Here is a 19,515-nt window from a genome sequence, read left to right on the forward strand (position 1 = left end):
ATGAAAATAAAAAAAGTGGCTAGTAATAGCAGCATGTTGTCATGAGGCCACGGCCACGCCAGGCCTCCGTGATCTTGTAGAGGCTGTTGCGAGGCCGCTGTTACCTCCATGACCTCGACAATCGACGGGCGGAATGATAAATTCCTTCGTAACCTTGCGACTCTAAACTTGTGTTAGTGTTAGTCGGCGGGCGGAATGATAAATTCCACTAGTGTCGACTGACACAACTCGACATTTTATTCCATGATCTAACATAATCTTTCAAGATCACTTATAGAGTTGTAACACATATAATCAACACAAATATAAGAAAAAAATGTGAGTAAAAAATTGACATAGATCTAACATAGTCTTTCAAGATCACTTATAGAGTTGTACCATGTATAATCAACACAAATTTAAGGAAAAAAGTGTGAGTAAAAAATTTACATATATAATCACTTGCTCTTGGATGCTCAATATTTTGAAGATAGGTTAATGTGATGTTCAAATGATAATACTTTGATCATGTAAAGATAACTATATTTTATTTGCATTGCAATAAGAAAATGTTTTTTTATAAACAAAGGTTCAGTGGGTAAACAAATTAATCAAGAGATGTATTTTGAACGTGAAAGCTCACAAGATAGGATTGAGACATTTTTCACATTTAAAATATATATTCAGTGAATTCAAATGTTGTAGCAAAGGTGATTACACCCACTTCAAGCGCCCCTCAGAGTCCATCCTCAGGTTATGTGAAGGAAGGTAAAATACGGGGTTAGCTTATAGCCGACCGCCAAGTGGCTAGGAAGTGAGAGGCTTCTTTTTCCCCTAGGGCATGTGCCCATCGAGAATTGATCCATTGCCCCATTATAGTAAGTCTGCCACTCTTGCAGAGAATTCAAATGTTGTCTAGTATCTAAGTTGTTTGATGACCATTGATAATTTTAAGGTTGGAGATTGGAGTGCTCAACAAAAAAAAGTTTATTATCTAAAACAATGAACTAATTTGTATGCAATTTGAACGCTCTTTGAATTTCATAATTGATGAATATTTAAAAAGTTTGAGAATCTATATTTAGCAAAAAATTTGTTCTCAATGCCCCTGGCAAGGCCCCCTTTATCAAAATTGCCAAAATAGAACCTCTTTTTTATTTGAAGTTCCAAAAATATCCTAGAATATTTGCTGGAATATTCTTCTGGAAGCTGGTCAGTCATAGCTTGGCCATCAGAATAACACAAAGCCGGTTGACTGATCAAAGTGGCTATAGGCGGGGCATGGAGAAAAGGAACCTTTCTAGTGCTTTTGCTCACATACACACACATATATATATGAATGTAGGGATTTGAATGCCCAACCTCTCATGTCGCAACAAATAGACTAACTGTTAAACCATGATTAATGATAAAAATAAATTTTGATATAATATTATTTTTAGACCACATGAATATAAATGTATGTAAAATCATATTTTGCATACAATATAGTTTTGTACCTTCAACCTTTCTAGTAATTTTGCAATTACGGTTGGAAGTGTAGATGATATTTATGTTATACTTTTTCTCTCTTAGAGAAAATTCATGTTTTGTGCTATGGGGGTATATATCCTTTTTTATTTTTTTTGTAAGTATCATTAAAGTTTTTAAATGCCATTTCTAGCATTTGTATCTATTTTTCACATCGGAATAATATGAAATTATATTTTGATTGTTCTGATAAAACATAATCTAGAGTATCTTCTTTCTTTTTTTCCTTTTTAACAAAACATGACTTTATATAATCTTGATGCTAAAGTTGCACGTAATGTTGGTTTTACACTATTTTTTGGTGCAATTATGCCTCAAGTGGTCGAGTTCGACTAAATGGTGTTGGGGAGATTGTTAGTGCAATCATGCACCAAGTGGTTTTTGTTTTTGTGCAAAAGATTATGTCTACTGATGAAGTTTATCAAGTGTGCAGGTGTAGGTTATGTGACAATATGCTACTGGTCAATAGGTGGTAGCAGAGGAGAGGTCCAATGTGTGTGGATAGAGGAGAGCTCCAAAGCTGTTAGCAGAGGAGAGTTCCAATGGGTGTGGATAGAGGAGAGCTTGAATAGGTGTCGGCAAAGGAGAAGTAATAGCTGTTGGTAGAGAAGTTCAAAAAGATCTTAGTAGAGAAGTCCAAGAAGGTCAAGAAATCAAAAAAAAAACGTCCAAGAAGGTCAAGGGTGACTTGATTTTTGGTGGTTGGAGAAGTCTACATAGGTTATGTTTGACTGAATACCTAGTGATTAGAAGCCCTAATTGGTTAAGGTTGACCAAATAACAATTTATGAGAAAGAACTAAAAGCGAGGCTTCTTCACAGAGGAAGATTCAAAGGCAAGGCCTCTTGATATATGAGGAAGACCTGAAGTTGAGGTCTCCTCTGGGAAGATCAATTGGAAAAACCTCCTACTAGATCTCCAAGTTAATTTGACTAGTGACTTGTACTTCAGTTTTGGTTAGACTTTGTATTATGCGAAGACGATCATAATTTGGTTATAGCCGATGATCAATTTGGGTGTTGAGTCGACCAAGGATGTTTTTCTTGTAAACAAAAGGTCTCTATGGAGTGTAGTCAATTAAGCGTAGCTTTAGTCAGCTAAATGTAGGATTTGGGAGAATATAGAAGGTTATAACGTTGGACACTCTTATTGCTCTCTTTGTTATTAGTGTAATGTTCATTTTACTTGTTCTATGTTCATTGTAAGAAGAGTTTTGTAAGAGGTTTATCCACCTTCATGAAGAAAAAAAAAAGGTAGTAGGATTTGAGGGATGACTTTCCTTACTAGTTATAGACAATGGAGTAAGAATTTAGGACTTTGGAAACCACGTAAAATAGGCATGTAAGCCATGTTATTTTTAGTGTTATATATTATATTTCTGCTGCAACTAACAACTAAGTTCAGCCTTGAGTTTTGTAATTTCAGATTACGTTTATTCACTCCCTTTACCTACAGATCGGTCATATAATTGGTATCAAAGTGGGCTGCTTGGAAAAGCTTCACCACTGACCGAGCCTAAGGCTAGAGGAGGAGCTCAAGACCATTCCACAGCTGATATCTTCAAACTGCCAAAGGAGCATTTACATTGGTGGAGATGGCTATGCGAGTAGGATTTGATAACTTTACACTACCATCCTTTAACTGGACAAACTTTTCATATTGGATGTCAAGGATAGAGTTTTTCGTGTAAATGGATTTCAAGAGTCAAATTGCCATAAAAAGGGTTTAAAAGCTCTAAAAGATAAGGGAGAAGTGGACTAAAGAGCAAATTTAAAAATTTGAGGCAAACAAGGTGACCAATCTTTTGATTGTTATTTTGCCTAATATTTGGCCTAATGAGATCTTGCAAAGTATTAATGAGTACAAAGAATACAATAGATTTGTAGGATAAGATAGTTAAACCTCCACGAGATTCTCTCACCGGCAAAGAAACGTATCAAATCCAAGGATAGAGGTTCACTTGTACCTGAACACGTAGAATACTAGGAAAGTCTGTCTACATCTGAAGTTGAAAACAATTAAGCATCTACCTCACACCTCAGCACATCGAGGATGAAAGACCTCAATACCAGAACAAATGGAAGCATCTACATCTACATTTGGAGTCGAAAGCAATAAACCCTCAACCATTATCTGATCCTCTTGAGAAATAAAGCATCATAATTCCTTCAAGTCCTGCTATCTCGAACATGGAAGATATATTAAAATTTTAAAATAAAGATCATACTATACGTTTTTTTGTAGGAGAAAAGGACACTATAAGAGTAGATGTACTTATATAAATAACTAAAGGATCAAAGAAGCATCCAAGGGAAGAATCAAAGAGACCCCCAAGGAATCCATTCGTTCGAGCTATATATTGAAAGATCATATCATATATTATAAGTTATGTTTGTAACAAGAAGGCCATTACCATTTAAAGTGTGGACAAAAAAAAAGAAGCAAAAGAAAATAAGAAAGGAAGCTCAAGTTAAGGAGCGGTTATTATTAGGAAGCTAAAGAGCAACTAATGACAAAAACAATTTGAATTATAAACCACCATCTAATGTTAACATAGCTTCTTACGTAGGGTTTATTTCAATTACAATGTAACTTCATTTCAATTGTTTAGGACTAGAGATGATAGAAAGGTAGAGGTTATCCCTAAAGAATGTGGTTGTATCATGTTAAATGGTTTCATGGCGTGTCAATGAATTGGGAAGAGTAGTTAACTTAATCTTAGTTGACACATTAGGATGGATAGGTTCATGCATAAAGAAAAATGACTTATTTAATTTTTATGTTTAAGATGCATATTGAAACGTTTTAAAATTAGAACTTGATGTATATATTAGGTTTCAAATATAGTTAATTTTTTTGGCATGCTAATTTGATTAAATTTACATTTTACTGGTTGACACAATATTTAAGTATTCAACTCATGACTTGTATCCTATTTATTCATTCATGCTAATAACTAGGGGTATTATTGTAATTATGTTGTATATCCTTCTCTATATAAGTCAATAACTTTGTGGTGTCTAATACACAGTTTTCTCTTAATATGGTATCAGAACCAAGTTAAAAGAAAACCCTAACTTCCTATTGCCCTAGTTTCCGCCACCTCTCTATTTTCCCCCTCGCGATTCCGTCCGCCCGACGCCGTGCCTGTCTCCGCCGACGTTGCGCCTGTCTCCGCCGACGCCGCGCCTTCCTCTTCCCGACGTCGCCGATGCTGTGCTGCCCTCTGCCATCCCTCCCCATCCCGGAGGGGCTACGGCGGCTGCTGTGGGTCGTCATTGGGGAGCTTCGACATCGCCGAAGAGTCGGGCTGCTGCCCTCTTTCATGCTGGCGAGCCGCGAGTAGCAACTGCTGCTGCCACAGTGCAGTGCGTCCTCCCTCGTCCGCACGCAGCCTCCCTTCCCCAACTCCGATCCCGCGAGCTCCGGCCTCTATCCAAGAGCCCTTTGATCGCTCCCTCCTCGTTCCTTTCGTCTCAGCTACCCGCAACTCCAGTCGGGTGTCGTTTACGAGCAAGGCGGCGATAATGGCGCCTTGAACGAAGATACTTATCTTCCTCTCGTCTGGATCCGAGCAACCTGTGTGTTGATCCAGCAGCATCTCCCGATCCTTGTTGAAGAGTGCCGGCTTAAATCTAGGGTTTCGTTACCGCAGTGGTTCTTCCCTTTGGAGACTGCTGTGGACTTTCTACGGACGTGGTTGCGGAAGCGGAAGTTTTCACTAGAGAAGGGGACAACCGACTAGCTCTTCATCTTCTCCTTTGACGTTTTCATAATTTTTTCCAAACTAATCAATGGCTACATCCGTCATCTCAAAGCTAGATACCTCAATCTTTACCAACCACATCACTGCACCCCTCTCTTCCGAGCAGTTAGATGGTAAAAATTACGTCTCTTGGGCATCTCACATTGAGCTTTGGCTTGTTGGACAGGGCTATGAGACACATTTCACTCAAACTGAAGAAGATGTTCAAGTAGAGTTCAAGTCGCCGATCGTCCTTTATGGAAGAAGGTTGACGCTAAGTTGTGTTGTATTATTCGAGCCACCATCCATCCATCTCGTAGGAATGTCTTCCGTACTCACAAAACCTGCAAAGCCGTTTGGACATTGGCTCAACAATTCTTTACAAACACCTCTTGGCGACTCTCGCAAGTTTGTAAAGATCTTATGACCATCCTCAGTGCCCATCAGATTAAGGATTCAATGTCAACTTATCTGGGTTCGGTCTCTAGCCTTCTTTGTGACTTCAATGAACTGCTACCACCTGCGGCCAGTCATGTTGAAGAGCTTAAAAATCGGAAGAAATTTTTTATGTCCCTGACTTTATATGGTCTACCCACAAATTATTCTTATGTGGGCAGCCCCACAGAAGTTACCATGGACAATACCTAGGCAACTCTCCTCCGTGTCCCAGCCAAGATCTTGACGATGCCTCCTTTCGTTCCTGTTGACTCGTCAGCTTTGGTCTCTCGACACAACGACAGACCTCCGCCTCGCAAGGATGGCAAAGGCCGTCCTTGGTGTGATCATTGCCACCGCCTGGGCCATACGATTGATAAGTGTTGGGGTCTGCATGGTCGACCTCCTCGCGTTGCTCAGTTCGTTCATAGTTCTATTGCTTCTTCAGCTTTCGCTTCATAGTTAACACCGGATCCGACCCCACAACCTTCCTATAATGACTTTCTGAAATGGTTTGAGGATCATCAGGCTTCTGGTTCCACTTCTACTGTTGTACACGTTGGTAATTCCTTTGCTGGTATATCTCGCTCTTTAGGTCCTTGGGTTCTTGATTCTGGGGCCACTGATCATATCACTGGTAATAAATCTCTATTTTTTTCTCTCACTACTTCTAGTTATTTACCAATTGTCACCATGGCCAATGGTTCCCAAACTGAGTCTAAGGGTATTGGTATTGTTCATCCTTCTCCGTCTCTTTCCATTCGTAATGTTCTTTATATTCTCGGAGCTCCCTTTAATTTATTGTCAAAAAGTCAACTTACTCGGCCTCTTGATTGTGTTATTTCTTTTACTAAAACGTCTATTTCCTTACCGGACCGGAGTACGGGGAGGATGATTGGCTTGGGATGTGAGTCTCATGGACTTTATCGGTTTCAACAACCCTCTCTTGTTGGTTCGGCGGTGGCATCTCCACTTCTTATTCATGCTCAATTGGGACATCCAGGTCTCGATAAGTCGAAACAATTACATCGTAGTCTTTCTCACTTAGAGTCTTTGTCTTGTGAGTCGTGTCAGTTAGGTAAGCATGTTCGTAGTTCTTTTTATCCTCGCATTGTGTCGGGCTACGCCCTCCTTTTCTTTGGTTCATTTTGATGTTTGGGGTTCGAGTCGTGTTTCTTCTACATTGGGATCACGATAGTTTGTTACTTTTATAGACGATTTTTCCCGTTCTACATGGTTATATATAATGAAGGAACGTTCAGAATTGTTTTTTATTTTTCAATCTTTTTTTTATGAAATCAAAACTCAGTTTGGTATTTTTCTTCGAACTTTACAAAGTGATAATGCACGCGAATATCTTTCTACTCAGGTTTGTTCCTTCTTGGCATCTCATGGTGTACTGCATCATACGTCTTGCCCTCATACCCCTCAACAGAGTGGGGTTGCAGAACGCAAGAATCGTCATCTCCTTGAGACCACTCGGGCTGTTCTTCTTCATTCTCATGCTCCTCATCAGTTTTGAGGTGCTGTCGTACTTACTGTGTGTTATCTCATCAATCGCATGTCTTCTTCCACTTTTCAAGGTAAAATACCTCATCATATCCTCTACCCTCATCATCTTCTTCATCCTTTACCACCTCGGGTCTTTGGTTCTATATGTTTTGCTCATGATCTTGATCCTAACATTGATAAACTCTCTCCCCGGTCTCATAAGTATGTTTTTTCTTGGGTACCCACGGTCTCACAAAAGGTACAAATGTTATTCCCCTACTCTTTATTGATACTTCATTTGATGTCACATTCTTTGATTTGGTTTTATTTTTTGGGCCTCTTGCTTCCCAGTCCGAGGTTTCTCCCTCTCCACCTGCACTAGTGACTATCTTTTGTCCTCTGGAGGCGCATCTATCATCCCCATCCTCGTCTCCTTCTTTGCAGGTTTATCAGCGTCGTCCTCGTCCTTCTTTGCCGCCGACTGACATTGACACTGACACTGCCGTGGACACATCTTTGGAGCCAAGTCCTTCGCCGTTTCCTCCAGTCCCATCTCTTGACTCTGATATTCCTATTACACTTCGAAAGGGTATGCGTTCCACTCGTAATCCTTCTCCTCACTATGTTTCTTTGAGTTATCATCGTCTTTCTCCTTCCTATTATTCTTTGTGCAAAAGGCGGGTCCCACCGCCCAGCGGCCCCCTAGGCCTGGCCCCACAGGGATCCTAGGAGGAGGTAAATCAGCGGTGAATGCTGGCCCGGGTAAGGCGTGGTGTCTCCGGAATTTAACACAGCCGGCCCAGATTATTCATCCAGTGCGCATCCGTGGACCTTCGACCCTACGACTCATTGTGCAAGGATGCCACGCCTTAACCGGTTGATCCAGCCTGCGGGGGCTCCTTCCTATTATTCTTGTCTTTCTTCTTTGTCGTCTGTTTCTCTTTCTAAGACTGCAAGTGATGTCTTTGCCCATCCAGGGTGGAAACAGGCTATGCTCGATGAAATTTGTGCTTTACAAAGTAGTGGGACTTGGGACCTCATTCCTCTACCACCTGGAAGTCAGTTGTTGGTTGTCGATAGGTGTATACAGTGAAGTTTGGTCCAGACGGTATGGTTGACAAACTTAAGGCGTGTCTCGTCACTAAAGGCTATACTCAGATCTTCGGATTGGATTACGGGGATACTTTTTCTGCTGTTGCCAAGATATCTTCTGTACACCTATTCCTATCAATTGCTGCGATTCGTCATTGGCCTCTTTATCAGTTAGATATCAAAAATACATTCTTACATGGTGATCTGCTCGAGGAAGTCTACATTAAGCAATCTCCGTGTTTTGTTGCTCTGGAGGAGTCCTCTAGTCTTGTATGTCGCCTGCGGAAATCTTTATATGGTCTCAAACAATCACCGAGAGCATAGTTCGGTAGATTTAGTACTGTAATTCAATAGTTTGGCATGACTCGGAGCAGGCTGACCATTCTATTTTTTATCGCCACTCATCTACTGGTTGTATTTATGTAGTAGTTTATGTTGATGATATTGTCACCTCACAAGTAGTGATCATCTTGGGATTTCATAGGTGAAACAACATCTTTTAAACATTTCTAGACAAAGGACCTCGAGAAACTCAAATATTTCTTGGGGATAGAAGTAGTACAGTCTAAACAGAGGATCATCATATCCCAAAGGAAGTATGCAATGAATATTCTAGAAGAAACATGAATGTTAAACTCAAAGACAGTCGATAGCCCTATGGATCATAATATCAAGCTCCTACCAAATCAGGGGGAGCCTCTTTCAGATCCTGAACGGTACAGGTGATTAGTAGGGAAACTAAGCTACCTGTTACTCGTCCGGATATCTCATTTGCGGTAAGTGTAGTAAGTCAGTTTCTCAACTCTCCATGCAAAGAACATTGAGATGTTGTGACTCGCATTATTCGATATATTAGAGGCGCACCAGAAAAGGGTCTTTTGTATGCAGACAAAGGACATACTCGAGTCATAGGGTACTCTGATGCAGATTGGGTAGGATCTCCCACTGATAGAAGATCTACTTCTGGGTTTTGTATATTTGTCGGAGGTAACCTTGTTTCTTGGAAAAGCAAAAGGCAGAATGTTGTGGTAAGATCAATGCAGAGGCTGAGTATCGGGCTATGACCATAACTAGTGAATAGCTTATATGGCTAAAACGGTTGCTTCAGGAACTCAGGTTTGGGGAGGTTACACAAATGTCACTTATACGTGACAACCAGGCTGCCATGCATATTGGCTCGAACCTAGTTTTTTCATGAGAGGACAAAGCATATTGAAGTTGATTGTCACTTTGTTAGAGAGAAAGTCATATTAGGAGAAATATCTACTAGTTTTGTTAACTCACATGATCAACTAGTAGATATATTCACTAAGTCACTAAAAGGTTCCCGAATTGACTATATATGTAATAAGCTGGGTACATATAATCTATATTCTCTAGCTTGAAGGGGAGTGTTAGAATATTGTAACATAATAACTAGGGGTATTATTGTAATTATGCTATATATCCTTCTCTATATAAGTCAATAACTCCGTGGTGTCTAATACACGGTTTTCTCTTAACAATATCTATTTACTAGGAGTTTTCTTGAACATGTTTAACTCAAAATACTTAATACAAACTTGGGTTCAAACTTTGTAGTTTTGAACACTTTCATTTTGTGCCAATTTTTACAAAATTTCATTGATAAATATATGTATAACAAGTATGTAAACAAAATTTCATGTTTTTTCAATAGAATTTATAGTAAATTTCGACTTCAAGACATCTTCAAGTGTCAAAACATTCTCAGTGCAAGATCCACCTTTTAAGGGGGGAGAAATATTCTTTTAAAGGGAGAGACAACTTGCCTCAAGGGTTAGTCAAATTCCAATCTAAATTTTGTTTCACATCGTACTTTTGGTATTAGGAACAAATAATATTTAAGGTATACATACATATTTTAAGAAAGCATAACATGTTTAAGGGGGAAACACTTCCTTAATGGGAAGAAAATTATTTTAGGGAGAAGCATCAAAGGGAGAGAATGAAGAGTTTTATTTAAGATGCTTGATTTTACTCTAGTTGATTTAGAAAAGGAGGAGAATCAAGTTAAAAACTTTTATGACTGAGAAAGGGGAGACAAATTCAAGTTTGAATTTTGTCAATGTTTTAACATTTGTATCAAAATTGGTGTCTATTGTTTACACATTTTTTGTTAACATTTGATATTTATATTTAGTATCATACCTTGATTAGCTTGCGTGATTAATTGTTTAGTACTTGTATGGTTTGTTGTTTTTCAAGTCTGAAAGGGGGAGAAAATGAATGGTTTAAATTAGAACTTTTATTTACCAAAAATGACAGAAAATGAACTTTGATTAGCCTAACTTAAATGGGTTGTCAAATATCAAAAAGAGAGATGGTTGGTGCAATCATGCCTCAAGTAATCGAGTTTGACCAAATAGTATTGGAGAGTTTGTTAGTGTAATCATACCCTCTAATTGGTTGAGTTCAACTAAGTGATTTTGATATTTGGGCAAAGAGTTCAAATTAGACATATCTTGTGTTTACTTATAAAGTTTATCAAGTGTATAAGTGCATGTTATTTAATGAGATACTGCAATTTGCAGTGAATGAAAGAAGTCCAAGTAACAGAAAGGTGACAAGATACTTACATACTTGTTGGCAAAGAAGTCTAGTATATGTTAGTAGAGAAGTCCAAGAAGATCTTAACAGAGAAGAAGTTCAAGTAGGTTAAGAGTAACATGATACTTGGCAGCTAGTGAAACTATGTCAAGCTTGATCGGGTACTTGGCAGTTTGAAGTCATTGTAGGTTAAGATTGATTAGATACTAGTGAATGAGGAAATCCGGAAGCGAGACTTCTTGACAAAGGAAAACTTAGAGGGCAAACTTCTTGGCAGGTAAGATATGAGTTGACTAAGTGTGATTTGTATTTTGGCTTTTGAGTATTTTTTGACTTTGGCAAAGACTTGACCATAGTTTGGTTATAATCTATGATCAACTAGAGATTGAAATCAATTGATTGGGGTATTGAGATGACTAGAGAGTTGACTTTAGGATATTCTACTAGTAAAGAAAAGATTTATGGTTGGAGTGTAGTAGACTTAATGCAACTTCAGTTTAATGATGTAGGTTGAGTTGACTAGGTAGCCGACTGAAGGCTTCCCTCATGAAAAACGGTTGCTCCCTATTTGAAAGTCAACTAGGGCAGTCGATAGTCAATTGAATTGCAGGCAGATGTTGGAATGCAGCAGGGGAATGTAACAACCACTAGATGACTTGCGTGATCAAAGAAATCAATTAATTGTAGAAAGGTTGAGTCGACAAAAGTTTTTGTTGACTGGAAAAATATTTGATTGGAATTAGGTAAAGTCAACTGAAGGATGTGTTATTAGGTAAAAGCTTACACGATCATGAAATAGCTAACTGTAAAAAGTAGTAGTTGATTGTGCTTGCATAGAGCAACACTTTGAGCAACACTTTGAAGCCTATTTGAAGACAACTCAAAGGGCATAAATAAAGGAGCAAGGGGAGCTTGTCAAGATTGGCGGAAAGGGTTGGATAAAGATATGAGAAAGTGCTCCACACTCTTATTACTCTTTTCATTAGTTTAATTGTTGTGTTACTTACAGATTTTATTCTTCTTGTTAGAAGAGCTTTATAAGAGGTTACTCCGTCTCTGGGAATAAGAAAAGATAATGAGATTCAATGGCTAAAACTTCTTATGAGTCATAGCCGCCACATTGGTCCTGTGCTATTTTTACCTAGAATATGATAGGTGACAATACTAAAAATCATTCCTAGGTTAAGGAACACCCAACCCATTCAACTAGGGATCAATACCGTGTGTCAAGCATAGGGGACGCTTATAAAGAAGAGTGCATCTCCTATAGCTTATAAATAGGGCCCAAGGCAATCACTTCCGTGGGATGCAAAAACTGGACTTGCCGAACCAATCAAACCAGCTAAATCCTTCACCTTGACGCAACCCAACTATATCTCTACCTGAAACAATTGGAATTCCCTGCTAGAGTGATGACTTAGTACAACTTTACTACATCCTAAAGTTCTTCACCTTTATAGATCTCAGTTCGCATGACCACTAACCACACTCCAAACAGCTCAACCAACACATACCTCAGTTTGATCAAACTATGACTCTTCCTTTGATCAAACCTAATATTGAGGTCTACATTAGCCACATGTCAACATAACCACACAAATGTTGTAATTTCACCACATAAATTGACACCCTAGGTGGCGACATGCCGAAGTATGGAAGATCATAGAAAGACAAGAAAGTCAAGATCTTGATCTCCTAATTTGTTCATTAAGAAAGCATCCAAGTTAGCCACCCAAGTTGGAGTAGGGATGATATTTGCCTTGTAGACCCGCCCCTACCTATTTAATTGAGGCCACCTTGCGTTGACTCGAATTGTAAATAAGGTAGGGATTGGATTAAAATTCCAACCCGCATATACAGGGTGTAGAGAGAATGAGAGACAATTTTCATTCCCCACCTTGCTTTACTTAAATTTAATTTACAATATTTGTTCTATAGCTATTTATATATTTTGTATTATATTATATTTGATTGCCTTGCCTCAAACCTGAGGTGGGGATGGAGATGGAGAAGCTTTTTTTTCCTGTCCTACCCACCTTGACAGGTCTCACTTCCTACCTAGGTGATGGGAATTGAAAAAAATAAGGATATGGATCATACAAGGAGGACGAGCTACAAGAACCAAAATCAGGGGAGAGAATGGGCTTGAGGTAGGATAAATGAAGTGTTGCTCATAGGCGAAGAGTCATGAATGGTGGCCAAGTCCTCATTAACCTTAACTCCTTTTTACCTTGGATATCTAAAAAGAATTGACTGACGAATTTTTAGGTGGATGATACCTATGTTAGGGGTACTCATCTCATTGAACATGTGGACGCCTTTGAACTTGTGGATGTTTTACCTCTAGTTTTCCTTTATATATGGTGTAATAGATGTCATAATGTGTAGTGTGTTCAGTACAACCATAAGACAAGTCACTCATAAGTCGATTGGTCATCTGTTTTGTTTTATTTGATTTGTAATCGACTGGCCACAACCATCAGTTGATTGGTCAATTGATCAATGTATCAATTGACTGCTTAATCGATTGACAACCAAATAATACCTAAATCTAAAGCATTCTATTCGTTTCTGTTTGATGTTAAATTGACTGATCAAGGCATCATTCAACTAATCAACGTATTAGTCGACTGCCTAGTCAACTAACATCTAAACAGAAGCATTTTGTTTGTTTCCTTTTGATGCCTAGTTGATTGTGTAGATGACTCCTGCATCAACCAACTAAAAACCTTCTACTTTCAGTTGACTGCTCCTTTGACTCTAGCCACTTCTAAGGCTAAATTCGCTTCTAAGGCTAGTCCCAACTGTCCCATATTACAGATGCACTTGATTCTCCTCACGAGAGCTTATCATTGTGCTTTCGAGACTTTGTCTTGCCATGAAGCTTCCTTACATTTGGGGCTTTCATGCCTAGAGACTCCTTGCCTATGTGATTTCCTCACCTAGCATTCAGCCTCTATGACCTACTGGGAGTTCATGCTGCTAAGAATCAGATCCTCGACGTTCCCTAAACTTTCTTTCCTAGCATTTGGTGTCCCTAACTTACTGAAACTTCATACTGCAAAGAATCTTGTTTCTGGTTTTTTTTTTGGACTTCCTTACCTAACATCCAGTCTCTTTGACCCACTAAAACTTCATCTTGCTAAGAATGTGGTCTCCAACCTTCCTGAACTTCTTTGCCTAACATTGAGTCTCCTAATCTGTTGGGATTGTATTGGTTCTTGTTGATTGACTTGTATTTCCACCATTGCACCTGAAACAAGTTTCCTGCACCTGCATATTTGGCATACACGTGATATCATAAATATCATCTAATTTAAACTTAGCCCAAACATCAAAACCACATGCAATGTTGAATGTTTAGGGGCATGATTGCATCAGCATTTACCTCAGTAGTACTAATGATGATCCAGATTTACACTTCAACCCTCTTCTCAACTTCTTGTATGAAATCCATAAAGGACTACTCTTGAATGCGACAACTTACCACATGCTGTTGGTCAATGCCAGCAAGTCCAGGTCAAAGAAGGCAAAGGAAGCAAGGAGGTTCACAGGAGAGACGGACTCGGTCCGGATTATAGTCACTTATGAGGACTAGGGGATCTCTTCAAGTGAAATCTTACAGAATTTCTCAAAGAAATTAAGGAGAAAATCTCCCCCTAACCAACTTGATACCAACTCAATTAGCCCTTAACGACCAAGACCAAGCAAGTAGTATCACTTCCAATAAGAAGCACAAGCATGATTCTGATTGCACATATCTGAAGGTTTAAAGTGCCAATTAAAAAAGGTAGTTTAGACATGGATATGGAAGAAAAGAAAAGGGCCATTGAAATGGTTTCTTGACTCTAATCTATTGTCAATTGAAGGCAAGCTTTAGATTTAGGCACTGTGATAGTTTCTTCCTGAGACTTGCAATTAGCTGAGAGCACATTTCAGAATAGGAACACTAAGATAGTTTCACCCTCCGGCATTAATGAAGGTAAGTTTCAAAGTGAGGGCATTGAGAAGTGAGAAGGTATCATCTTCTAACCTCTATTAACCTTAGGTAAACTTTTGAACCAAGTCACTGAGATGTTTTCTCCCTTCTATCAATTCAAGGCCAAGGCAAGCTTTAGAATTTGAACATTAAGATGGTTTCACCCTCTAGCCTGTAGCCTGATATCATAAGAAACATCAGGAAGGTAAGGCCCTTCATCTAATAATTAGCCGAGGACAAACTTCGGAACAGGGTTCAAGAAGGTATCACCATTCTGCCCAATAACAACCAAAGGTTATCTTTAGCTCTAGGACACCTAGAATGTATCGCCCTCCAACCCAATATTAACCAATGTCAAACTCTGAAATAAGGGTGCTAAGGGGTATAAACCCTCCAACCTAAAAAAGGGCAATCCCACTTTACAATAGGATTGCTAAGAGGGGTCAAGTCCTCTAACTTGAATAGAATGGAACTGCCACTTTGCATAGGGGTCGATAATTGAAGCCCCACTTTGGAGGAGATGAGATTAAGAGGTCAAGCCCTTCAACCAAAAATGAACTGAGAGCAAGTTTGGAGAGGCAAGAGCTCTCCTCAACACCAAAATTACCCTAGGAGGTGCTGAGACACCTCAGGGTCAAGGACTCAGATTTAAGATTGACTTGGCCAACTATCAAGTTCAAAACCAATATGAACAAAAATGTTAAAAAAAAAAAAACTGAAGTTCAAAGTCCCAAGCTTCTCAGTAGTAGTAGCAAATTGTTTGTTCAAGCCCACATCTCGCATTTCACTACAGAGAAAGCATAATGTTTTTTGTGAGGAAACACTGTACCACAGCAATGCAACCTGGTGCAAACTCAATACCTACAGAACCGAAGACCCTTGTAACAGATCTGAAGACTAAGGCCCAACATTTGAGGACAAGTTCTATTTATATGAAAAAGAGCATAGCTCCTGTTAGTCAAAGAGAAACAATCCGCTCCTGTATGCTATAGACTAGGAGTAACAAGTGACTAGCTCAGTTTAGTTGAATGCTCCACTAGCAATGAGAAGAATGACTCGTCAAGCTCAACTTGAACTCCAATGGTCAAGGCTTGATCTTGTGGCTTTCTGAGGTCCTGCATAATACTAGTCCTATTTCAATAGATCAGAGGCAGGAGAGGATGAAAGAAATTGCAAGAGGAAGGACATTTTATAGAGGTGGTGAAAGCCTTGGATATTAATACACCATGCGGACAACCTTATCACCTTGAATCGCTCTCAACATGTGATGCTATATGCCCAGGGAGGCTTTTTTGCATGTGTCACGTGAATCAGGCTGAGGGGATGTAATAATGATATGGAGAACTAACACAAGTATCTTCAAGATTGAGACCATTACAACTTGGATGAACGTTAGTGAATGACACTCAATAGGTCCCACTTGGTGCCACTATGAGGCATCTAGGGATTGGCCAACTCATTTTAACAGAGCATATTAAGGCAACCTTTGTAAAGTCATCTTGAACTGTCCTTTGTCAGAGCTGCTGTAGCTTCCAAACCTTGCATCCAAAAAGACCCAAGCCTGATGTGCCTGACTTTACTTGATTTATCTTGGGTTGAGTGACATCAATCTTGTACAAACATCTAAGTTTTAGTCTATCTCTGGTCGAACCACAATCCACTTTTTGCACCCCACTAGTGATCCCCACTCGGCTGAATTTCTACAGCCTGGATTAAAGCTAACTAAAAGTCAATGACCTCCCATCATACTCTTGTACTCATTTGACCACCTAGTCGTGTTGTCTGAGCCTAAGTACAATAAAATTTGGCAAACTACTATTACATATGTTCTATTACAAGTTTTTTTTATCATGAAAATTATTAATTTCATAATTTTAGTCAATCGTTAGCCAATATGAGTAGGTAATAGTCATCACTTGATTAAGGCTAGTGTACACATTATTTTGGTTAGACAAGAAAATTCGATTGATAATCCTGACTCATTGATGCTGTTGTTCTTTTTTGCATCTCTCATTCGCAATGATTGTTCTTCAGGTTCATGAACACTACCTTGTTTCTGAGAAACATGACGAACCTGCTTCTACCGCTGAGCTTAACCATACAGAGACTCAGGTTAGAAGTTCCTCTCCAAGTCATCTACTGGAAACTGATGGAAAGATAACTGAGTCTGTGGTACCTGAGGAGGAATTTGTTGCTAATGGTGCCGTCAACTTGGACTCTGAAACCGTTGGGCAGCCAGGAGTTCAACCACTTCTTGTTGAAGCAAGAATCAGTGAAGTCGGAACAGTTAGATTTGATGAAATCCAAATTTACGAGGATAACAAAAGGGAAATGATAATTAATGATGATCCAGTACCACACGAGGAGGTTCCTTTTACAGATGCTCCTTTGATTGGGGCACCGTTCAGGTTAATTTCTTTTATGGCTAAATATGTTAGTGGTGCTGATCTAGCGAGGCGAGATGATTCTTAGTCAGGCCTCTGAACTATCTTTGATTTGTTGAAGAATTTTGATACGCAGAAGGCCATAAAGTTATTCTGTTTTTCTTGTTTACTGTTTTGGTTAATACATTAACAGATCATGAAATCCGTGAGATTGTAAAACATTTGCAGAAAGCAATCTTGGGACTCTAGCACCCTATTGGTCTTTTATTTTAATAATTTAGATTTGCTGTCTAATGGTATGCATGTGCGTTTGGCTTGTCCATGACATCCGACGTGCCTGCTCTCTGCCGTTAACCTAAGCAGTTACTAGAGTAACTCCGGCCGTTTAGACTCAGTCCAGATATCTGAACCCCATTGAGGCGCCTGAATATCCTATGTTTTTAGCTTTTATGTCATTTCAATCACCTACACCAAGGAGTTAGAAACAAACATTAATATGTAAAGGAAAGTCATATTTGACGGATTCTAGATTGTTCGATTATGACTTTAAGTTTCACTAAAACTCTAGGTCGAATCGATATCTATTGTTCCCTCAATGGAGAACGCATCCTCACCTACTTCTCTTAGGAGAGTTTACCTTTTGCCAAACTGGTCCTCCAGATTATTTGGACTTTTGCTCAGCATCCAAGATTTCAGGACTTTCACTTAGTGTCCTTTACCCTAAGATTTTTCATCTGGTGTTCGCAACATCCAGGACTTTCATCTAGTTATCTCGATCCTAGAGGAGGAGGAGGAGGAGGAGGAGGGAGGGGGGTTGGTGGAAAATTATGAGTTAAAACTAGTTACGCAGTAGAAAAGGGAAACAAAAAAATAATGCTAACAATGTTAAGTTTTACTTGGTTCAGAGCCTGTGACGACTCCTATTCTAAGGCTCGTGATCATGGATCACTTTTGTTGGGCAATCACTATCAATTCATAAATAGATTAGAAAGATTGAGTACGAGAATTGAAAATAAAATTGTTACCGACAAATAGAAAGAAAATTGAAGTCTTCTGTCCTTCGAACTTTTGAGCAGATTTTTGATGTCGTCGGAGCTTTTTCAGAATAACACGCAAGAATGAAAGTCGTAGAAACTGTTGTTCTAAAGATGCTGGTCGAAGATCCTTATATAGGTCCATTCAGGCGCTTGGAACCCCACCGAGTGCTTGGACCTTGCTGACATGGTGACCTCTTATTGAAACTTTATCTGTGAAATTTTATCCACCTCTGAACGCTTGGACCCTCTCACGGATGCCTATCCAGGTGCCCGGACTCTCCTTTTTCGCACTTCTCCTTCTTAAAAAAAAGGAGTTAGTCCAGGCAAATAAAAATATATTTATCCTGTAAAAAAAATAAAATTAGCACAACATAATGAGATAGGAGTAGTAATTAGATCTTGTCTCCTCAAGACCAGAATCTAGTCAAGATCTCAGCTTAGGTTTCCCAAATGGACCTAAGCTGGACCGATCCCTACAGTTCTCTCAACCGGGAACGCGTCCTCATTTGATCTCTCCTCCAACTGCTTATCTCTTACTTTACCAACTGCAGGCGCTTGACTTGCCTTTGACCAACTAGATCTTCTCGCCAGTTGTCAGGTTCGCAAATCCAACTGGACTAAGGCCAATTGTTAGGTCCCGCGGATCTAACTGAAATTCCCGCTAGATGTCGAGTCCCACGGAGATCTATTTGGACTTCGTACCAACTATCAGATCCAACGGACCTAATTGGATTTCAGCTTGGTGTTAGGTCCTCTAAACCCGTCAACTATTGCACACTTGATTAAGCAATTAGATCACAAACACTTTAATTTTAATCCATTTGTCATTTATCAAAACTTGAGTTAGATCATTAGTGCAAATTACACCAATAATCTCTTTTTTGATGCAATGACAACCTAGGTTAAAGTTTTAAAAAATCATATTGAAAGACAATATGCAACATATAAACAAATGATCTAAGTTAGTTTTGAAATTGATTTTTTTGATTAAATTTTTCTATTTTTTCTACATTAACCCATATCCTCCCCTTTAACATTTATAAAAAAAAAAAACTAGGTAAAAGAAACAAGCAAAAGATAAGCAGAAAGATAACTAAAGGTAGATATTTCTAAGTATATATTTTTTTTATCAAAAAATCATCTGGGTAAACTCTTTCAAAAATTCTTAAGTAAATTGTTTTAAAAATTTATGCAAAATTTATGAGTAAACTTTTTCAAAAATCATATAAGTAAATTTTTTAAAAATTTTATAAGTAAATTTTTTTTCCAAAAATT

At 38.8% G+C, this 19,515-nt stretch overlaps 1 protein-coding gene across 6 annotated transcripts in view; it reads left to right on the forward strand.

Moving 5' to 3' along the window:
- LOC121967628 overlaps positions 1-17,476 on the forward strand; it is a 78,246-nt gene extending 60,770 nt beyond the window's left edge. For all 6 annotated transcript variants that reach the window (XM_042517977.1, XM_042517967.1, XM_042517983.1 and 3 more), the window contains one exon: positions 16,854-17,476. In XM_042517977.1, coding sequence (XP_042373911.1) covers positions 16,854-17,291 — 438 coding nt within the window. In that variant the 3' untranslated portion in view covers positions 17,292-17,476. The remainder of the gene's footprint in view (positions 1-16,853) is intronic.
- Positions 17,477-19,515: the final 2,039 nt, after the last annotated feature.

The sequence above is a fragment of the Zingiber officinale genome, chromosome 1B (assembly GCF_018446385.1).
Source record: "Zingiber officinale cultivar Zhangliang chromosome 1B, Zo_v1.1, whole genome shotgun sequence".
Classification (NCBI taxonomy): Eukaryota; Viridiplantae; Streptophyta; class Magnoliopsida; order Zingiberales; family Zingiberaceae; genus Zingiber; species Zingiber officinale.